We start from the raw sequence: 20,253 nt of genomic DNA on the forward strand, positions 1-20,253 counted from the left end.
CATACAAACATTCGATTTTAAAAAAAAAACCAAGTATGGGTTTGCTCTAGAAGATTAGGATTTATAAAGCTCCCAGCTTTTGCTCTTAATTAAAATGAACACAAAGTGCTCAGGTTGCTTTTATATTACAGCTGATCCTGCTGCATTTAATAGATTCAGGAAAATATGACTAGCTCAAAATTGCTGATATTAAGTGCTGTCACTGGAATTCTGTGTTTTTTCTCAGTTGAATTTGTGAAATGTTCTTTAATACTCCAATTATAATCAGTTTCCAAAATAGGACTGATTGACTGCATTACAGGGCAGCACTTACGTAACCTGCTTTATATATGTTATATAACCTTCATATATTGTGACAGCGAAAGGATCTCTAGGATTTTTGACTGTCAGGCAGCTTTCTTGCTCTCTAAAGCTACAACTGGAGAGAGAGAGAGAAACAGACAGACAGACAGAGATTGCATGACCATTTTCTAAACTTTTGGCCTTTTCAATATATAAATGGCACAGATAAATCGTATGTGGGCAACATGACAAAAATCCTCATCTCTTTCAGCCTCCCCACCAGGGAGAATTTAGATTCTATATATGGCTTCCTGGAGGACTCTTGCACCTCCACTCTGAGCCCATTTTGGCAAACATCTCATACCTTAAACTTCTACAGGCTAAGAACTGCACTGCAACATGCAGCTTATAGCCCAAAGCAAAATACTTTCTACCTAGAGCTAGGCTTCTGCACTATACAGCATCATAATAATTTGCAGACTATTGACAAGTATTCCATTGTCTTTTTTTTTTTTTTAAAGAAGAACTTGCAAGTTTAGAACTGAAGTTGGATGCATGGAGACAGCCCAGTGAAACAGTTTTTGAGCTTGTGGACTTTGGCATTAGGGTTAAAATGTATCACAGCTTTATTTGATTACAAGGAAAGCAAAACCATCTGTATCAATTTCCTTAAATTAATCCTGCCCAGGTAGAAAAGAGCCATTGTTAGCCATTCAGCCTGTGGGTCTCCAAATGCGGAACTACAAATCCCATTATCCCTGGCCTAATGAAGGTTATGAAGTAGTTGAGCCCAACAGCACCTAGAGTGTCACAGATTCTCTACCGCCGGTGAACAACATTTATTTATTGCCTATCTGTAGCCAGAGGTTTTATGGGATATTATAAAAAACACTTGAGAGTCCCATGCACTGCAAGAAGATTAAACCTCTCCATTCTGAAGGAAATCAGCCCTGAGTGCTCACTGGAAGGACAGATCCTGAAGCTGAGGCTCCAATACTTTGGCCACCTCATGAGAAGAGAAGACTCCCTGGAAAAGACCCTGATGCTGGGAAAGATTGAGGGCACAAGGAAAAGGGGACCACAGAGGACGAGATGGTTGGACAGTGCTCTCGAAGTTTGACCAAACTGCGGGAGGCAGTGGAAGACAGGAGTGCCTGGCATGCTCTGGTCCATGGGGTCACGAAGAGTCAGACACGACTAAATGACTAAACAACAACATAAAAACCTGCAAGACTTGTAAAGAGAGATAAACCAAGAAAACACAACATAATCAACTATGGTTGCATCCTACCACCTTCTAATCTCTAAAAATATATATAATCTGTCTCAATCCATGTCCCTTACTGCTTTGATAACGATATTTCAGGGATGGATGCTAAATTATAGACATTACTAGGCCCTTTTAATTAATAGCCAATCATACAATCTGAGTGAAAAGGATGACCTTTATTTTGAAAGTAGCAGACTACATGGCTTCAACAGTAAAACAAGGTCTTAGAAATATTTCTTTTTAACCCCACCACTGTCCCAATACATTTAGGGTTTGCTTCAAAATATTACACATACCCAAGGAGACAAACACTTTAGGTTTGACTGCCCGGGGGAGAAGTGGCTGTTTATAGTCAGATGAGTTTGCTGTGAATAAAAGATGCCTGCGTAGAAAGGAACAGTTGCAGCACAGACAAAGGAATAGCACTATGCTACCCTTATTCAGACTGCGTAGGATGCACTGGTGTGACCACAACAGTGAATATATTATTGCATTATATAAGGCTGAAGTCATAAAGTGTCTCAACTGAACAGACACATGATTAAAGCCTCAAGCATATCCTGGTGTTGTAGCTCTGATGAGCTACTGGGTCATGCAGGAAGTCAAAACAGGTGATCATCACAGTTCATTTGAGGCATAAAACTGACTGAAGTTTAAATACAGTAATATGCTCCATAACATGACGAACAGGTTAAAATGACAAGATTTGTTGATATTTGACAGATGCAACTACCAGAATCAAAGAGAAATAATTATGAAACTACCAGCTTTCAGGCTTTGAACACATCAATGCATTGTGGAAGGCTCTTGGCCCGAAAGCTGCAGAAAAGGTACATCTGGCACAACAGACCAGCAATGCTATTTCTCTGCTCCAAATTCCTCCCTTCTGAGGCTTTTTATTAACAGCAAAAACTAAACTGAACATTATTATTATTATTATTATTATTATTATTATTATTATTATTATTATTATTATTAATATACCGCCCTATACCCAGAGGTCTCAGGGCAGTTCACAGAAAAGATTACAATATATAAAATAAAAACAACAGCAATAACCCTATAGCCCCCTCCCAAAAAAACACATTTTAAAAGTGTGTAGGATATCCATCAGATCAACCAAAGGCCTGATTTAAAAGGAACGTTTTTGCCTGGCGCCTAAAGGTGTATAACGAAGGTGCCAGGTGAACTCTGGGAAGAGCACTCCGCAGACGGGGAGCCACTGCAGATAAGGCCCATTTTAGTGTTGCCACCCTCTGCACCTCTCGAGGAGGGGGCACATGAAGGAGGGCCTCAGAAGATGACCTTAGGGTCTGGGTAGGTTCATGTGGAAAGAGGCGGCTCTCGAGGTATTGCAGTCCTAAGACGTTTAAGACTTTAAAGGTCAAAACCAGCACTTTGAATTGGGCCCGGAAACTAATTGGTAGCCAGTGCAGTCAGACCAGAATTGGTGTAAGATGCTCAAACCGTCTTGCTCCAGTCAGCAACCTGGCTGCTGAATTCTGCACCAGCTGAAGTTTCTGAACCGTCTTCAGAGGCAGTCCTATGTATAACACATTGCAGTAATCTAACCTTGAAGTTACCAGAGCACAGACCACAGTAGTTAGGCTATCTCTGTCCATAAAGCTGATGGAAGGCACTCTGGGCCACTGCTGTGATAAGCAAGTTTACATGCAGTTAGCCCTTCAGTGGACAGTGGCACTTAGAAGTAACGTATTATCTACTCTAGGAAGGTATCATCCAAGTCCTCAGGCAGGCTTTAAGGTATATAGCAGATTATTTGGGCCTGAGTCACTTCAGGCTTTAAACACCAAAGTCAGCACCTTGAATTAGGCCCCAAAACACAGCTGTTTTAAAACAGGGGTTATGTGAGATCTAGTAATCTGGCTGCTGCATTTTGGACCAACTGAAGTTCCCAAGTCATCTCCAATGGTAGGCCCATGTAGAGCATGTTGCAACCATCAAATCTGGAAGTTTTGGAGCATGGAGTTACAGCACATTAAGTCCTCGTGAGACCAAGCTGACTCCTTTGCCTAGCTTTAAGAAAGCTGCAACGAACATTTTGTTTATCCTGGTTTTTGATGGGTTTTTAATGGTACTGTGTGGTTTTGTTTTTGTTTTCTTTTAATTGTCATTTTGTCTGTACAGTATAGCACCTTTTAATAAATAACAGTTACTCATGAAAACTGACAAAGCTGGTGGTTGTTGGTGTTCGCCATCTCCCCAGCTGCTGATTGACAACAGGAGAGAAAGCAGAAGCTAACTGCTGCCTCCCAAATAGGAACAAGGCTATGCCATGCTGGAAAAGAAAGGAGAGACAGGAGAATACTAAGCAAAATTGAGCTCAATGCAGACAAGGTGGAGGAAATTGTTAGGGGTGGGGTAATCTATGCTTGGGTTAGTGGTGTTCAATCTGTTCTGGATTTTGTAGACTGGTGCATTTTGTAGATTGGTGTGTTCAATGGTCCCTCTCTGTCAGCAGAGGCACATGCTATCTTGGTGGATCAATGCACCTTTTATCAGTTCAGTGTTTCTCAAACTCGGGTCTCCAGCTGTTGGACTACAAATCCCCTCATTCTTAGCTGGCAGGGCCAGTGATGATGGGAGTTGTAGTCTAACAACAGCTGGAGACCCAAGTTTGAGAAACACTGGTTTAGGCTGATATGACTGATATAGAACCCTACCTGCACAGAGTCTTCCTTTAGCAATCAGTGCCTTGTTAACTACTTGTTTGGATGACAGCAATCCGCTGTACATGGAGATGGTTTGGAAAACTGTCCAAAAACTTTAGTTAGACTGGAATATGGGAGATTGCAAATCAGGACGGAGCAATATGAACACACTAAGCTAGCACTCTGCCATCTCCACTAGCTTCCAATCAGTTTCCACAACCTCTTCAAAGTGCTTATTTTGATATTTTAAGTACATTCATTGACTGGGGGCAGGGCGGCTGTATGAATGCCTCGCCCCACCATGTATACCTTACCTTCCTGGAAATCCTACTCTCAATGCTTTGTAAACACTTTCCTCAATTTCCAAAACTAATGGTTTTAATATGAAACCATTTGGCATTACTATATTCATGATAACTAGACATCTTTAATAGTTTACTGAAACCACCCAGACCTTTTCTGTTGTCCGGCTTCATATTTTCCTATAGAACCATGATGCACACTCTCTAGTGCAATAAGAGAATTTTAATTTTAAATATTATCATTAGGATATAGATCAGATATTAAGACTGACAGAAATGTATCTTAGCAATGATTATTTAAGTGCATCAGGGTGTACCTACAGTTACCCAATGTCATGGAAAAGGTCAAACAATCTGAGAAGAAAACCTCAACTTTCTAGAAAGGTTTTTTTTCACAATTCCATCCACAGGAAATAACTAATTACATAAGTTTCACACATATTTAATTAAAAGTTTTGATGCTAATTCTCAATTATCCCTCATTACAGACCTAATTTTATCATCACGCCCCATGCACTTGGTGTTATCTCACATATCCTGTTATCACTGGCAGGTAACACAAAGTTCAGCAAAAGAAAAATGCTATCAAGACTAGCTAAGTTAAAGTTTTTATCTTTCAGATTTTGGGGTGCACATCTTAATTTAGGGAGCACTGTTTTATATTGAGCCAAAGCAATGGAACAGCTGAGCTCAGTACTGTTAACAGGGGTTTACTGGTGTTTCTCGCCACCTGGGATTTTTAGTTAAAAGATGCTGAGGATTGAATCTGAACACTAAACATGCTATCCACAAATAAGTGACACCTCTGCTTTCAGGGTCCAACTCTCAGCTTTCCAAAAGGAAAATGCTAACTAATCTAGCCGATGCAGAATGCCTTCCCTCTCAGAGGACTAATCAAAAGATGTCCATCATAACACTCAGTGTCTCACCACTAAATATATGAGTTGCCTCCACTGTAAGTACGTTGGTTTGAGGTGATGTGAAACTTGGGGTGATAGGAAACCTATGGCTGCTGCACTCATACAAACAACTGCTTGATGATATTGGTACGTATGCATATGATACACATGCAGATTTCAAATGCAATCGAGGGGCAGCCTGTCGAACAGGCTAGGTAAAGGTGCCCTTCTATTCGATGATCAGAGCCTGCCCTGACATGATCAGGCTTTGGCAGAGCCATCCTCTCACTGATCTGATTGTGTCACATGACCTAGGTGAAGTAGCCAAGCACAGGGTGCTGGTTGAAACTTACCTCCCCTGCAGTGGGTATGGGCAAGACCACCATGCCATTTACCCTGCTGTATCTCTTACCTAGGGATGCGAGTGGCGCTGTGGGCTAAACCACAGAGCCTAGGACATGCCGATCAGAAGGTCGGTGGTTTGAATCTCCGCAACGGGGTGAGCTCCCGTTGCTCGGTCCCTGCTCCTGCCAACCTAGCAGTTCGAAAGCACCTCAAAGTGCAAGTAGATAAATAGGTACCGCTCTGGCGGGAAGGTAAACGGCATTTCTGTGCACTGCTCTGGTTCGCCAGAAGCAGCTTAGTCATGGTGGCCACATGACCCGGAAGCTGTACGCCGGCTCCCTCGGCCAATAAAACGAGATGAGCGCCGCAACCCCAGAGTCAGCCACAACTGGACCTAATGGTCAGGGGTCCCTTTACCCTTTTATCCCTTACCTACACAGTGGCAGTGAGAGTGGCACTTGATACAGCAGGCTCTCTGTTCATCCCTGAGAAGGAATACTGAATCATAGCAGCCCTAGCAAGATTCTCTTACATTAAATGAAACTGGTGTGTATTAAAGTTAAGTAAAACAGAAGAGCCAGAGGGGCTCGAAACCCTCTGGACAACTCTAGGCATTATGATTCCTCAGCTACAGTTTTCATCTGTCAGACATAGATATTAATAGCCCAGGCCACAGAGTTGATATGAAAGATTACAAAATACTTGGTGCATTACACTGGTGACTGAAAACAATGCTGGCACCAGTTCAGTACAGTTCAACTCAGCATAAATACGGTGACAATACAGCACAGAAAGAGGAAAACATGGATAGCAACACCAGTGTTACAAGCTCACAACAGCTCAAAGAAAGAAACAAGAGCACTATTGTCCTCACGGCAACATTGCCTCTGCTCTCCTTTTGACCATCTTCCTCTCTACCGCGGTCTTAATTATTCCCTATAAATAGAAGAGTGGAACAACAATGTCATGATCTTCTGTTTCACTTCCATTCAGCTTAACGGGGTGGAGGTAAGGAAGTCCTCATTCACAACTGTGCTGAGTCCCGTATCATAAAAATGAAAGTGGTGTGACCAGGGGTCGACTTTGGTCTTTCAAATTTCAGCAGCACCCTGTCCAAAATTCATTGTGCCCCCACCTCTCATCTTCTGTTCTGCTCAATTCACTATGTCAGAGTTCAGGCGCCCAGTGTGGCAGAATCTGTCACACTGCCCAAAATCTGCCTCTGGTGCAATACTACTCGCCAGCTATTTGTTTTTAAACCGTAACAGGGAAAAATAATTTATAAGAAACTGATACCCCATATCAGTACTTTGCATTTCTTCAAATCTGTGGGAACAAACTGAACTAGAGTGAAATGTGTTTAATACTCATTTCAATAGGATTGAGCTCACTTTCAACTGAACTGCAGCCTATGTCTTAATGGTGGGTTGAAATATGTTTTTCTTCTCTTAACTGCTTCCGCAATACTACATACATTCCAAACACTATGTGATGCAAGGACAGGGCACCTGATTACTGCAAGTTACACACAAGCAGACCCACTTCAAACAAGCTAAAGCAGAAAACAAGGATTTTTCTTCTCACCTAGATATGATAGGCATTTTATATATTAGATGCTGAAACATGTCTGCGCTTGTACATTGGCATTGACTATGATATATGCCATAAAAATCAAAAGGGAGAATAGTATTCTCATGCCTTGAGAAACACCCACCCATTTCAAAATGTACAGTGCTCTCCTGGAAATACTGGCATGTAAACAACAGGCCCATCTACCCCAGATAGAACAGTTTTGACATCATCTTCTCCCATCTCCTTTAAAATCAGCACTGCCAAATTTAATCCAAGTGACTTACGGATGAACTAGTGCTGCCAATTTTGCACTGCATGCTTAGAAATATATACAATTAAAAACATTCCTAATTTCCATATAAGCCCATTGCAGATGACAGTATACTTTTTGCAGACAGCTTTGTAAAAGATGATGGAGATTATTCTGTGATAATTTTGTGAGAACGTTCTTCAAAAACAATGTCTAAGTGCTCGAGTCATTCAATTACTTTAGCATGCACCGATGTAATTTGTCCATATCGAGAGAAATGGAGCAATGAGTGACAGCTCATATAATCATTTTACTTCACTACATTAACTAAAAACTCAAATGCTTAAAGGCTGGGCTTGTCCACATTTCTTCTTGTCCCGTATTTATAAAGCACTGGTCCAAGTAGTTTTCTGGTTGACCCACACTAGAGATGGGACTGATGCGTTTTCCACTTGCCCTGTTCCTTTCCCAGGGAAAACCTGCTCTTTAGCTTTAAGGGCTTATCCACACTTACATTTTCTCTGTTCTTTCTAGGCATAGTCTGCACTTTAAAACTCCAAACACACACACACTTTTCTTTCTTTTTTGCTCTGGAGCTTTCCCCGAAAAATTCACTCTTTAAAGCTCAATTGGAGCCAATAGCATATTGACATCTGCTCCGATTGAGTGCTAAAGTTCTGGTTTCCACGGGAAAAGTTCTGGTCCAAGAAAACCCCAGGCTCTTGACACAGAGCCTTAAAGTGCAGGCCTGTGACTGGAAAGAGCAGGGCAAAAGGTAAATGTGGAGAAGGCCTCAATCAGAACAAATGACAATTCGCAGAAAATCTGGTTGCTGTTTGCTCCGACTGGGCACTAGAGAGCGGTTTCCCCGGTGGGGAAAGCAGTGGAACAAGAGGAAGGGTGGGTAAGCCCACAGTACAGAACACAATCAAGAGACATCTGCAAAAGTAAAAAAGAAAAATAGCAGCAATGGCTAATTATAAATATTCTAGTAGGGGCTTCATCTCTGACCACAGGTGTACTAAGGTGGAGACAGGGGGAATGAAACCAGTGCCATGTTAGGTGATTCTGCCACAGGGCTGCCTACCAAATCAACAGAGTGCCAGCTTAGCTTTCATTAATATTCAGGAGGCTCAGCTCACCAAATAATTTCTAAGCCATGTCTGAATTCTTGGGGCTTAGACAAATATGATGGGGATACACTTCAAAAATTGAGGAAAATATCCTTAACTGGAATCAAATAGTTACGGACTGAAAGATTCAGTAAATTGAAGTTGGCATTATGTTTTATACTCTCTAACCCAAAGGTGACTAGAATAACTTGTGTGTTTAAGGTTTCAATGGGTGACCTACTTTCCCCTCTTTTAATGCAGTGAAAAGGAATAGCTCCAGTAGGTTTACAATCCTGCTCTTGTAATATTATGCAAAGCTGCTGTCTAGCCATGGTTTCTTCTCAATAAATGCATCTGAGGAAGGCAAAATTGAGCAGTAACACCTTAGATTCAATCTTCAGCCTGATATGCAGTTACTGCGGAAGAGAGCCCTGACCTGGATGGGAACACACAGCAAGAATTGGAAGAGAAATGCCTCAAATGGAACTTCTGACACAGCATTCAGATATAAGGCACATCTAGTTAAAGCATATGCAAAACCTTCTAGGGATCTCCCTTTTTTCCAAGCCACTGGAATTAGGATGTATCTGAATCTCATCTGAAAACTGATGAGGCTGCTTCCCTGTGGAATGGTCTCAAATTTCCATGCTCACTTTTCCTAAGTCAGTTATTAGCATTTGCATGTATATATAATACCATCAATTTGGATGGCTTTTTCAGTAGAAGCTGCCAATAATTGGATAATTCTTCAAAGGCTGAATACATGAGCCTGGAGAAAACAATAGCTAATGTCTTATACATGCTAACTGGACCTGTAGATAATGTTCAGGTAGATATTTCTTAACTCTGAGACTATTAAATTCTTCAATCCCAGGAAAGGGAAGAGAAGCCCTAAGGAATGAGAGAAGCACAAACCTGTTGTTTTTAAAAATAACTTAAGTAGATCAGCAGCAACAAGAAAAATTGCCTGCAAGAAGCAGCCTCAGCATTTGCTCTACATTTATAGTATCCCTCCTGCCTCAAAAGCACAAGCCCGACTTTTTCTGGAAGCCAGCTTAAGTTTTCCTGTTTAGTTGGGTTTCTGGTCACTGGTCTGAGGTAGTAAAGAGATGGCAGAATAAGAGAGGTGTGGGTATTCTATTATGTGAGATTTTAATATTATTGAGATGTAACTGTTTTTGTTACTGTTGAGTTATCCAAATTATTTTGGGCTGCTTTAATCCAAATTAACAACAAATTGCTTTGGCTTAGCAGTACAGTTACAGCTGGGGAAGGTTGGTGAGATGGACCTATAACAAGAGCAATTTAGCAGGAGAAGCTGAGAAAGTAGATGTGCCTCCTAGGCAAGTTTGAAAAGACAAGAGTTAATGACAAATAATGTGGCCTCAAATGCAGAACTCAATGAATGTGCATTGGCACTAGAAATACTCCTTTATTTTGACATTGTAAGTAGACATTAAATGCCAAGAGAAGAAATGGTCTTGTATATATTGGCATGTATCCATACAGCCAAGCCATCATTTACACCATTAAAAACTGAATGTTGGTAGCAATAATGCATTATGAATTATTTTAAGGGACTGGATGTTTTAAGGGTATGTAACAAAACTCAGTAGGAACAAAGGATAGTAGTGACAATTTCCATCTTTCTCTCACCTGCAATATTCCTACAATATTCTTAGTTCTTACCTGCTGCTTGAGTGCCTCCAGAGATTCAAATTCCAGCCTTGCCAATTTTATCTGGATGTCTCGTGGTTTATCAGCAATCGCGTATGCCATAAGAAATTTCACAGCTAGTGCTAAATGCTGGTTGGGGGGACGGGGAGAGAAGAGATAAACAGAATACCATTCAGTTATGAGTGCATGTATTTGTGTGCAGAAATTATCATCAACGATTAAAAACGCACAAGGGATAAGTATAACATGAACATTATCAGCAACACAAGTGAACAGCAATTTTTCTGCATTATTCTAGGGCAGGCATCCCCAAACTTGGCCCCCCAGCTGTTTTGGGACTACAACTCCCATCATCCCTGACCACTGGTCCTGTTAGCTAGGGGTGATGGGAGTTGTAGTCCCAAAACAGCTGGAGGGCCAAGTTTAGGGGTGCCTGTTCTAGGGAGTAAGTGATAGTGGAGAAAAATCTACATATACATTGACAGGATAAGACTATATATCTACCATGTCAACTTTCACAGATATTAGCAAGGAGAAAGTAAATCCTTAAATGTCACTTGGTCCATTAGGTGCCCTCCATCCATCCATGAAGCTGTTGTGGACCTCAAACCAAAAATAGCCTATTCTGCAGTAACAAGTAGTGCTGTACCTCAAGTAGATTAGAAAACCAGAGATTAGGCAAACGGACAAAGAACAGAGAGATATGCTGCAAGTGTATTTTAAAAGATTGGCAAGTGATGTATGTAAACAAAGACTAGAAATTGTACAGTGGAACCTTGGTTCTCGAACACCATGGTACTCAAAACATTTTGGCTCCTGAACGTCGAAAACCCGGAAGTAAGTGTTCCGGTTTTCAAATGTTTTTCGGAACCCGAACATCCGATGCAGCTGTCAGCTATTGTTTCCGGGGAGCCTGCGCCAATCGGAAGCTGTGCCTTGATTTTTGAACATTTCAGAAGTTGGAACATACCTCCAGAACGGATTATGTTCGAAAACTAAGGTTCCACTGTATTTCTATTTGCATTTTACCAGAAACCAGAAGACTGTGGCTAAAGGTTTGACTGACTGCTTCAAATCACAAAGTGAAATTCACACACACGCTGCTTTGGGGACTTTGTCGTTTCTTTACGGGTGCCGAGGGAAAAGCAGAAACTAGGGCTAACAGCAGTGTGTGAGAGGCACTTCAGTCGGGATCATGGCTGGGAAGGGAAAAGTTAAACCTTCCCTTCTCCTTTTGTGCTGCAGTTCTGAGAAAAAGCCTCCCCTCTCTGGCACCTGCTATTAAGTAAAATAAAATGAAAATCCCAATGTGCTCTATGCGGCACCATGCCTAATTTGATCATTAATTTCTTGTTTGTAAATATACAATATACAAATGAGTGCCCTATTAACTCTGCATATAGGTTCTATAAATCAGAATCTTGACCTCGTAACAGGGATTATGTCGAGGCAAGCAAGGTATGCCAGGCCCCATCACTATATTGTTTTAGGTGGCTGGTAAAAATGTGGCTGTTTTAAAAGGCTGCTTTAGCTGATTGTTTTGTTTTTGCTGGTTTATCTTTCATTTCTTAGGACCCATCCGCACTTTTGCTCGTCCCATACCTAGAAAGCAGAGGTCCAAGATGTTTTCTGCTTGTTCCATGTTTTCAAGGCACAGGTCCAAGACAGTTTATTTTTTATTTTATTTTTTGCATGTCCCACCACTTCCCCCGGAAAACCCACTGTTTATCACTGAATCGGAACAAACATTAGTCTGCTGAAAAACTGATTGATGATTGTTCTGATGCAGTGGGTTTTCCTGGGGGAAAGCAGTGGGACAAGCGAAAGTGTTATGGAGGCTTGACTTCGATGTTAATACTAGCAATGTTAATGGGGTGCGTTATAGTTCATTGTTGTTTTGATGTTTTGGATTGTAAGCAACATTGAATTTGCTTTGGTACAAGTTTTCAAAATAAAATCATAAATAAGTTAGATTGTTACTAATTCATCAACCACCAACGGTTTATAACAAAGTTTCAATTAGATTTCCTTCCTGAACACACTCCTTCCTAACCTCTCTTGATAATTGGATTGATCTTATTTTATCTATGCAATAGTGGCTGGCTGTCACTGTAGAAATCAAATTATCTGCTCAAAATTCCAAGAATTCATATCTAATTTTTTTAGCAAAGTTGAGGGACACACTGATGTGGAAACACAGCTGCTCCTGTTGCTCATGGCGGTAATTTTTTGCAGAACAGGCCAGCTCCACTGGCTCTCTGAGCACTTGGCAGAAGTCCACGAAGAGTTTGATAGTGCTGCAATTATCAAGGGTGAAAGAGACACTGACATTTTGCTTCTTACCCATTTGGCAGATGGCAAAATAGGAGGATATTTTAGTGTTGACACCAGGGAGCCATGTTAATTCTATCCTGTTTTCCTCATACCAAGACATACACCCTGTAATCATCATGTAGAACATGTGTTTGAAAAGCAGAATGACTTTAAGTCTCGCAATTTAGAATAGTGCTGCTCTGCAAGGGCTTAGAATGAGAAACAACACTATTAAAGCTCAAGATCACTTTCGTGTCGCCAACTAAAAGACCAACCAAACCACAGAAAATGTTCTTGTAATTCACAGCAGACTACCGACTACAGTCTTACTCAATTTCAACACGTCTTAGCATCTGGACCGATTTCTATGTTAATTCTAATTATCAGTCATGCCCAGGATACCAGACTGATAAGAGGAGTGGGTGTTGCTTAAAACTTTCGTAACTTTATCATGGATGATTACCATATTTACTAAAACAATTTTGACATGTTATTTTATCTCTTCAAGTGTAAAGAACAAAATAGTTCACCCGGTATCTATATCATGGATCCAACATGCCCTTTTGGCACTCTATGTGGGGGAGATCGGTTTTCATTATTTTCACCATTGGTTGCAGCCACAAAACTATTCCAGAGTATACCCAACCTTCAGGGGGGCATGAGAGACGGCCAGGAAAAAGCCTCTGAGCTCAAACAGAACTTTAAACATGGTCCTTTGGATTCAAAGTTCCTGCTGACATAGAAACTAATCCAGTATGCTGATGTGCAAACATATTCAATGCTTTGAGAGTCCTGTGATTGTGCACAACTGTAGCAAAAGCATGGTACTATTTTGGAAACAATGCAGTATCCTGAAAATCTATTAAGTCCAGTCGCAGACGACTTTGGGGTTGCGGAGCTCATCTTGCTTTACTGGCCGAGGGAGCCAGCATTTGTCAGCAGAAAGCTTCCGGGTCATGTGGCCAGAATGACTAAGCTGCTTCTGGTGAACCAGAGCAGCGCATGGAAACACTGTTTACCTTCCTGCTGGAGTGGTACCTATTTATCTACTTGCACTTTGAGGTGCTTTCGAACTGCTAGGTTGGCAGGAGCAGGGACCAAGCAACGGGAGCTCACCCCATCGCGGGGATTCGAACCACCGACCTTCTGATCGGCAAGCCCTAGGCTCTGCGGTTTAGACCACGGTGCCCCCTGTGTCCCTTACAACTGTTAAAATACCTGGTGACCTCTTGATAAGCAGCTACATGAATTGGTATCCAGCAAGTATTAGAAATGTAAATACAACGAACGAACAAACCCCTAATCAGCCATAATAAATTACACGACAGCTCATTCATTGATCCTTGATCAATGGACCTTAAGGCTGTCTTTTCTCGTATTTCTGTCAATATTCAGGTGCTTTAAAATGCCATCTTTTATTTTCAAGTATATAAGATAGCATTTCTTAACTTCAAATTTACCAACCCAGCAGTCTAGAATGCAGTTGCACAATGCACCCAATAGTATATTTCCATCATGCAATTCTTAAACGTTTTGGCAGAATCCTTATCTCAATTTATGGATGGTGTTTAATAGGAACAAGGATGTGGGCTGCCAAAAGTCAAATTAGCTAATGCAGTATCTAATGAAGAGTAAAGCTTTGATCATGCTCTGAAATAAATTCTACATGAAAAGCGGATAGAGAAAAACGAACAAGCAATTCAACTTGTGACACTGTGATAAATGCCATGCTTCATGAAGTTCCTCTTAACTGATTGCCAGTATCATACACTGATGTTATATCTAACTGATGTACCTTAATGGAAAGATGTCTGGAATCTTTAAAAAGTGACATTTCTGTTCAGCATATGAAATATCTGGAATTCCAAAATTGTACACATGGAGACTATTTTTTGTGTGTGATCAAGCCCTTTAAAAAAATCTCTTCTTGGATTAAATCAGGAGTGGGCAACCTTTTGCCTTCAAGGCCCATCTACAATGGAGGGTATGCACTCAGGGACTGCATCTCAGTAAGCTTAACCAGAGCCAGCGCTAGGAGATCAGCAGACCCCTCTCCACTCAAGTAGGGAGAGAAAAGTCTTTGAAAGACAGGGATATTTCTCCTCTCCTCACCATCATGCTAGAAGTCTTAACTTTAAATGGTCAGTATAATTTACTGCCCTGACTTCCTCCCTTCATAAAACATTTTTCTTCCATTTAATTCACAAATGGTGAGCACACAAAAGATGCTGGAGCAGTGCGGTTGTATTGAAAGGAAGAGCCTTGTAGCAAACACAGGCAAAGGTCTTTCCTCCTAGCAGCTGAAGTTTAGCAGCACAGGTTGGCTGGCTGTAACGCTAACCACTGAAGTTTGCAGAAAGACAAGGAATGCATGGGAGTTTTGGGGCGCAAGTCACAGCACTGGCTCTCCTGCCTCCTTCATTGGTGGGTTTTAGGAGGGAGCCTGAGTAGACTACTTCCAGTTCTCACATAATTAAGGAGTTGGCTTAGTATCTATAAATGTTTCCAAACAGTAATGGGAAGAGGGGTGAGGATTTACATTAAGAAAATGGCTTGGAATACCCTCTCCTCCTGTGCTATGGTCTTGAACGGTATCACCCTTCACCCCTGTATCTTTTATTTTCATTCTTTTAAGAAAGGATGAAGAAACCAGAGGGCCACTCACAGATCTCCAACGTCTGACTTAGTTTGGGGTTGTTACAGATGGATGTTCATATGGAACAGCTGAACTGTGTGTGCCAAAAAGACTTTACTCTCACACGTGTTACATTTTCTCCCTTCAGAGGTGAGGAAAACAGCTTGGATGAGAGCAATTTTGATGGGGGGGGCTGCCGGCAAGGAAATGTTAAACACTCCTTCCCCCACACTGTTGCAGCTATTAAATATGTGCCCTTCACAAACAAGGCTGCATTTTAGTACTAGGAATGTTAACCTGACTACCATGTTAGTTATTCTGCTAAAAAGAACATGTATTAAAGTACCAGTATAGCATACCTACTGATCACAAAGAGCAAATTATTCTATTTGGGGAAGGGAGAGGGGCTACCTACTGTTTCTACAACTTGCAAATAGGCAAGTCTTCTCATAAGGTGCGACAAGCTAATGTAAATGACTGCTGGACCCTCTTGAATTTTTTCTAGTAGCAGAAATGTTAAATAATTCCATTCATGTTCTTTGCTCAAGACCTCCAAAGTCATTTTCATAGACAGCCTGCTGGGATTAAGAAGAAAACAACACTTCCCATGGCCCAATTACTAGGAAAATAAGCATTCTTTGTTTCTAAAAACAATCGCCAATTTTGAAGTAGGGATGGCAGTTCCTGAAAATCTTGGATATGGACTTCATCAGCTCAGATATTTTCTAATTTCCATCTAATTCCTATATCATTGCCACATAACCTAGCATATGTAAATTTTAAGCAATTCTGTGTGCTCTTTGTAGTGGTGCATAACTGGCTGCCCTAGAACAAGGCTACTGCGTCAGAAATTGTGAAAGTAAGACTTTTAGGGATGTGAAAATGCTTTAAACCAGGCATAGGAAATTGGATCCAGTCAGCATGGCCGGATCCTTATCTCCACCAGCCCTCACAGGCCAACTTTGACAGGTGCAAAGGACCACCCGCCTGCGAAAGTTCAAAGGAGGCTGCTGGTTACAGCACTTCCAGCACTAATCAGCGGATTAACACCAGGAATGCACCTTCCAAGAAGCTTTCTGAAAGGTAAAGGTAAAATGTAAAGAACCCCTGGACAGTTAAGTCCAGTCAAAGGCGACTACGGGGTTGCAGCACTCATCTCGCTTTCAGGCTGAGGGAGCCAGCGTTTGTCCACAGACAACCTTCCGGGTCACGTGGCCAGCATGACTAAGCTGCTTCTGGTGCAATGCGACACTGTGACGGAAGCCAGAGTGCACAGAAACGGCGTTTACCTTCCCGTCGCAGCAGTACCTATTTATCTACTTGCACTAGTGTGCTTTCAAACTGCTAGGATGGCAGAAGCTGGGACAGAGCAACGGGAACTCACCAAATAACCCCCTTGACATCTCTGCAGAGGGGCAAATGCTCCTAAAAGCACCACATCTTCCCCATGAAGGGTAAGTAGTTTGTGTTCAAAGTGCTGCCTCTAGCTTTCTGTGAAAAGGGGACATGATCCTAGCTGACCGTCAGTGCTTGCAGATAACCCTGCACTGTGCTTTGAAACCCAGCCAATCAGCTGACAGCTGGGGCTTCAAAGCACCTGGCAAAGGGCTTTGCAGGCACTGATCAGCTGACTGGCAGAGCTTGCAACATCCTTTTTGGCCCAGAAACAACATGGCAGCAGGCATAAGGCAGGTGGGCATGCCATGGGGGAAATCATCTGGTGGCCACCCAAATGGGGAGGTCTAGTGGCTCTCATGACCCCTGCTTTAAACTTTAGAGGCAGTATCAAAAGGATAGAAGAATATAGCTAAGAGCACAGAAAAGTGGATTCGTTACAGGGAGAGGGGTGGGTAAAAAAAGGAAAGGGTATGAGTGGGAAGTAGGGAGGGGACAACCAAAAGTACCACTGCACAGGGAGCATGTGATGATGAGCAAGTAAGAAATTAGCAGGTCAGAGCAGAAGGCAGAGTTGGGACATCACTGGCTGAGGACCGCCTAGATCCTGGAATATTCCAAATATCTTTAGGCTGCAACATTGTGCCCATACCTCAATATAGAAAACAGGGCATAAAGTGGGTCTTTGTTTTCTACTTAAAAGTCCTGTTTGCATCTTGAGGCAACAGTTAATAGCTACAAGAGAAATGTGTTAGAAATTATAACAATTACTGTGTTACTGAAAACTGCTTTAACCTTGCCCACACTATTGTATAGTGAGTCTTTCAAACACTGTAAATATTTTATTTTCCTCACTTGAATGAAAGCAGGCACCTCATAAATTATTTCAGTATGCATAATACTACTCTACAATGAATAATCCTGGCAATTGCTAAAGTTAATATCTCAAATCACTCAGCCAGCTTTTTGACAACAGAATAGTTCTCCATCCAGCTGAAGAATTTTCCTTCCCCAATCACTTATATATGATTCATAAATTCCTGGAAAAATGTATTATTTCTTTTGCTTCCTAGAAAAACACCTCCTTGGGTGCAATGGAGAACACTCTCTACCACAACATCTAGACTCAATTGCAACAGGTTACACTTAAAGATGGAAGGGTGGTTTATTCACTCATTGCAACAGTTTGTTATACTACTGTGTTCACATAAATCATCTATTTGGTTTCTGACACAAGTATAATTGCTCAAAAATATGCTAATGCTGCAAATCCTATACTTAGCATATTGTACAAAGCAATGCAACCCTACTGAACCCAATAGAGCTAGACATACATAGAACGGCTCTAAGTGGGACCAAATACACACGAGCTGCCAATACACTCCTTTTTAAAACCCTGAAAGCCTGATAAAGTAAAGCCTTAGTATCATATTATACATATTGTTTATTCATAGGTTGTTGTTATTTCGTTACTAACTATGCAATACTATGTTTGCTTACTCAAAAGTAAGTCCCACTGTGTTATGAAGTTTATGTAAATGCATATAACTCACGGTTCAAATAATTATTTCTTAGTCAAGATAGAATAATCAGCCAGCAATTGGGCTTGTTGATTCAGGATACATATTCAATGCCCATGCCAAAACCTTCTGACATTTCTAATCAATAAAGTTGTGGCCATTTCAATCCCAAACTATTGTCCTGTCTTTATCGCAGATTCCTGACCTCCTGGACCTGCAATCATTTCTTAGTTTCAAACATCTGAATCTATATTTACTTCCTCTCTTTCTTTCTTTTTTACACATTTTTTAGTTGTTTCTTTACAAGGAATGGCGTAAATGCTATTAATACTTGTGACACAGGACTACGAAAATAATTTGCTTGTTAAAATAAGGTGCTTTGGTTTTGGGCCCGCATTCTCTATTCAAAATGTGAAGAAAAGCTCACCACAATGAAGTCTAATCAGGCATACATTTAATTGAAGCGAGATGGTATACTGTCTAGTGTGGATAACTAAAATGAGTTTTGTTTGAGTCACCATAAAAGGAGGACAAGGAAAAAGTGATTGGAATAATCCCTATATCTAATCCTACAAATTATTTAAGCAAATGCAAGGTTATGTTTTTCCTTTAAGACAAAAAAATTCTAAAATGTCCAGAAAGACTTTGTGTTTTGTTGCTCCAGGAGATATAAATGTCAAATCTGGAGAATTGGTACTGCTGCTGTTCTGTTGTCACAAAATGACAGCTGACCAAGAATGGTGCTGCTTGTGGAGGAATAAAAAATATGTGAGAAGCCACTGATGCTGACACACATTATTCTACGTATAACGTTTAGCAGAAATTATTTTATATTTTATATTTTATATTTATGTTCGCTGCCAGGCACATACATTCATAAGGTAGGCAATTTTATGTGTCACAATACACAGAGAGACAGGACATTCCAGAAAACCACAGATGATGTAAATTATTGGAAATGGATAGAGGAAATGTGTTTTTTTCTAAAGGGAGTGTGTTTCAGGTATGCGGAAACAAAGCACACTGTGGTGGACTTCCAAGATTACTCCATTAGATTCAGTATGTTACAGAAGAGGGAACAACAAATTAAAATTGTAGGGCCAAGATGTTTTACAGCATCTTCTCCCATTTCAGCCTTAAAAAAAACAAACCCACTTTGGGCTCATCCACACTTCTGCTTGTTCTGTGTCTAGAAAGAACAGGTCCAAGAGGATTTCTGCTTGTCTCATGGTCTCTGAGCAAGGGCTTGAGAGGTTTTTAGCTTGTCCCACCAATGTCCCTGGGAAAACATGTGGTTTTCCGCTGAAATGGAACATCAATCTGCAGAAAAACTGACTGATGTTTATTTTCTTGGGGGAAAGCAGCGGGAGAAGCAGGTGTATTTGTTTTTAAATAACAAATATACCAACTACAATACACTAGGATTTCTACCGTTTGTCTCCTTCAGGATCCCTTGTCCCACAACTATAAGTGTCAGGGAACTGCCATCAGTGCCGGAGGGAGAGAGCAAAATCCAGAGGGATTCCAGAGAGCGTCCAGGGATCGGGAGAATCAGCCCATCTTCCGGGGAAGAGAATCAGCGTAGCACCAGTGGAGAAGGGGGGCAGGTGGGGGAAGTGGCGAGGCAGTCCCATGACTCCTTGCCTGGGACCAGCGGGGAGCGTAGGGGTCCTCCACTGCCCACGCCCTCCTTGCGTAGAAGGCTTTCGCACAGAGAGAGTAGGAGGAGACTAGGCGTCAAAGAGCTTCTTTGCTGGAAGAAGTTTAAGAAACGCCCCCTGACGGATTCTGCCAGCGATTGAGTCAGCCATGGGTGAGTGGCTGTCCGGACAGAAAAGGTTCACTTAGGCAACCCAGCCAGGTGTTTGCACCCAGCTGGGGAGATAAGCACCGGCTTACGCATGAGCAACCCCTAGAACCATTTCAATAAGGAAGTGCTTTTTTCTCTATATTTCTTTTGATTATAAGAGTTTGCAATATGCATTGTAATGAAATCAATGCTAGTGTTC

The 20,253-nt window shown here is 41.4% G+C and overlaps 1 protein-coding gene across 4 annotated transcripts in view; it reads right to left on the reverse strand.

The window, feature by feature from the left end:
• ANO10 (anoctamin 10) overlaps positions 1-20,253 on the reverse strand; it is a 94,220-nt gene that overhangs the window by 27,251 nt on the left and 46,716 nt on the right. For all 4 annotated transcript variants that reach the window (XR_014000939.1, XR_014000940.1, XM_081164563.1 and 1 more), the window contains one exon: positions 10,394-10,510. Coding sequence is in view for 2 of the 4 variants with exons in the window: in XM_081164563.1 (XP_081020689.1) it covers positions 10,394-10,510 (117 nt within the window). In the remaining 2 variants the exon portion in view is untranslated. The remainder of the gene's footprint in view (positions 1-10,393; positions 10,511-20,253) is intronic.

The sequence above is a fragment of the Podarcis bocagei genome (assembly GCF_964188305.1).
Source record: "Podarcis bocagei genome assembly, chromosome: 12".
NCBI lineage: Eukaryota > Metazoa > Chordata > Lepidosauria > Squamata > Lacertidae > Podarcis > Podarcis bocagei.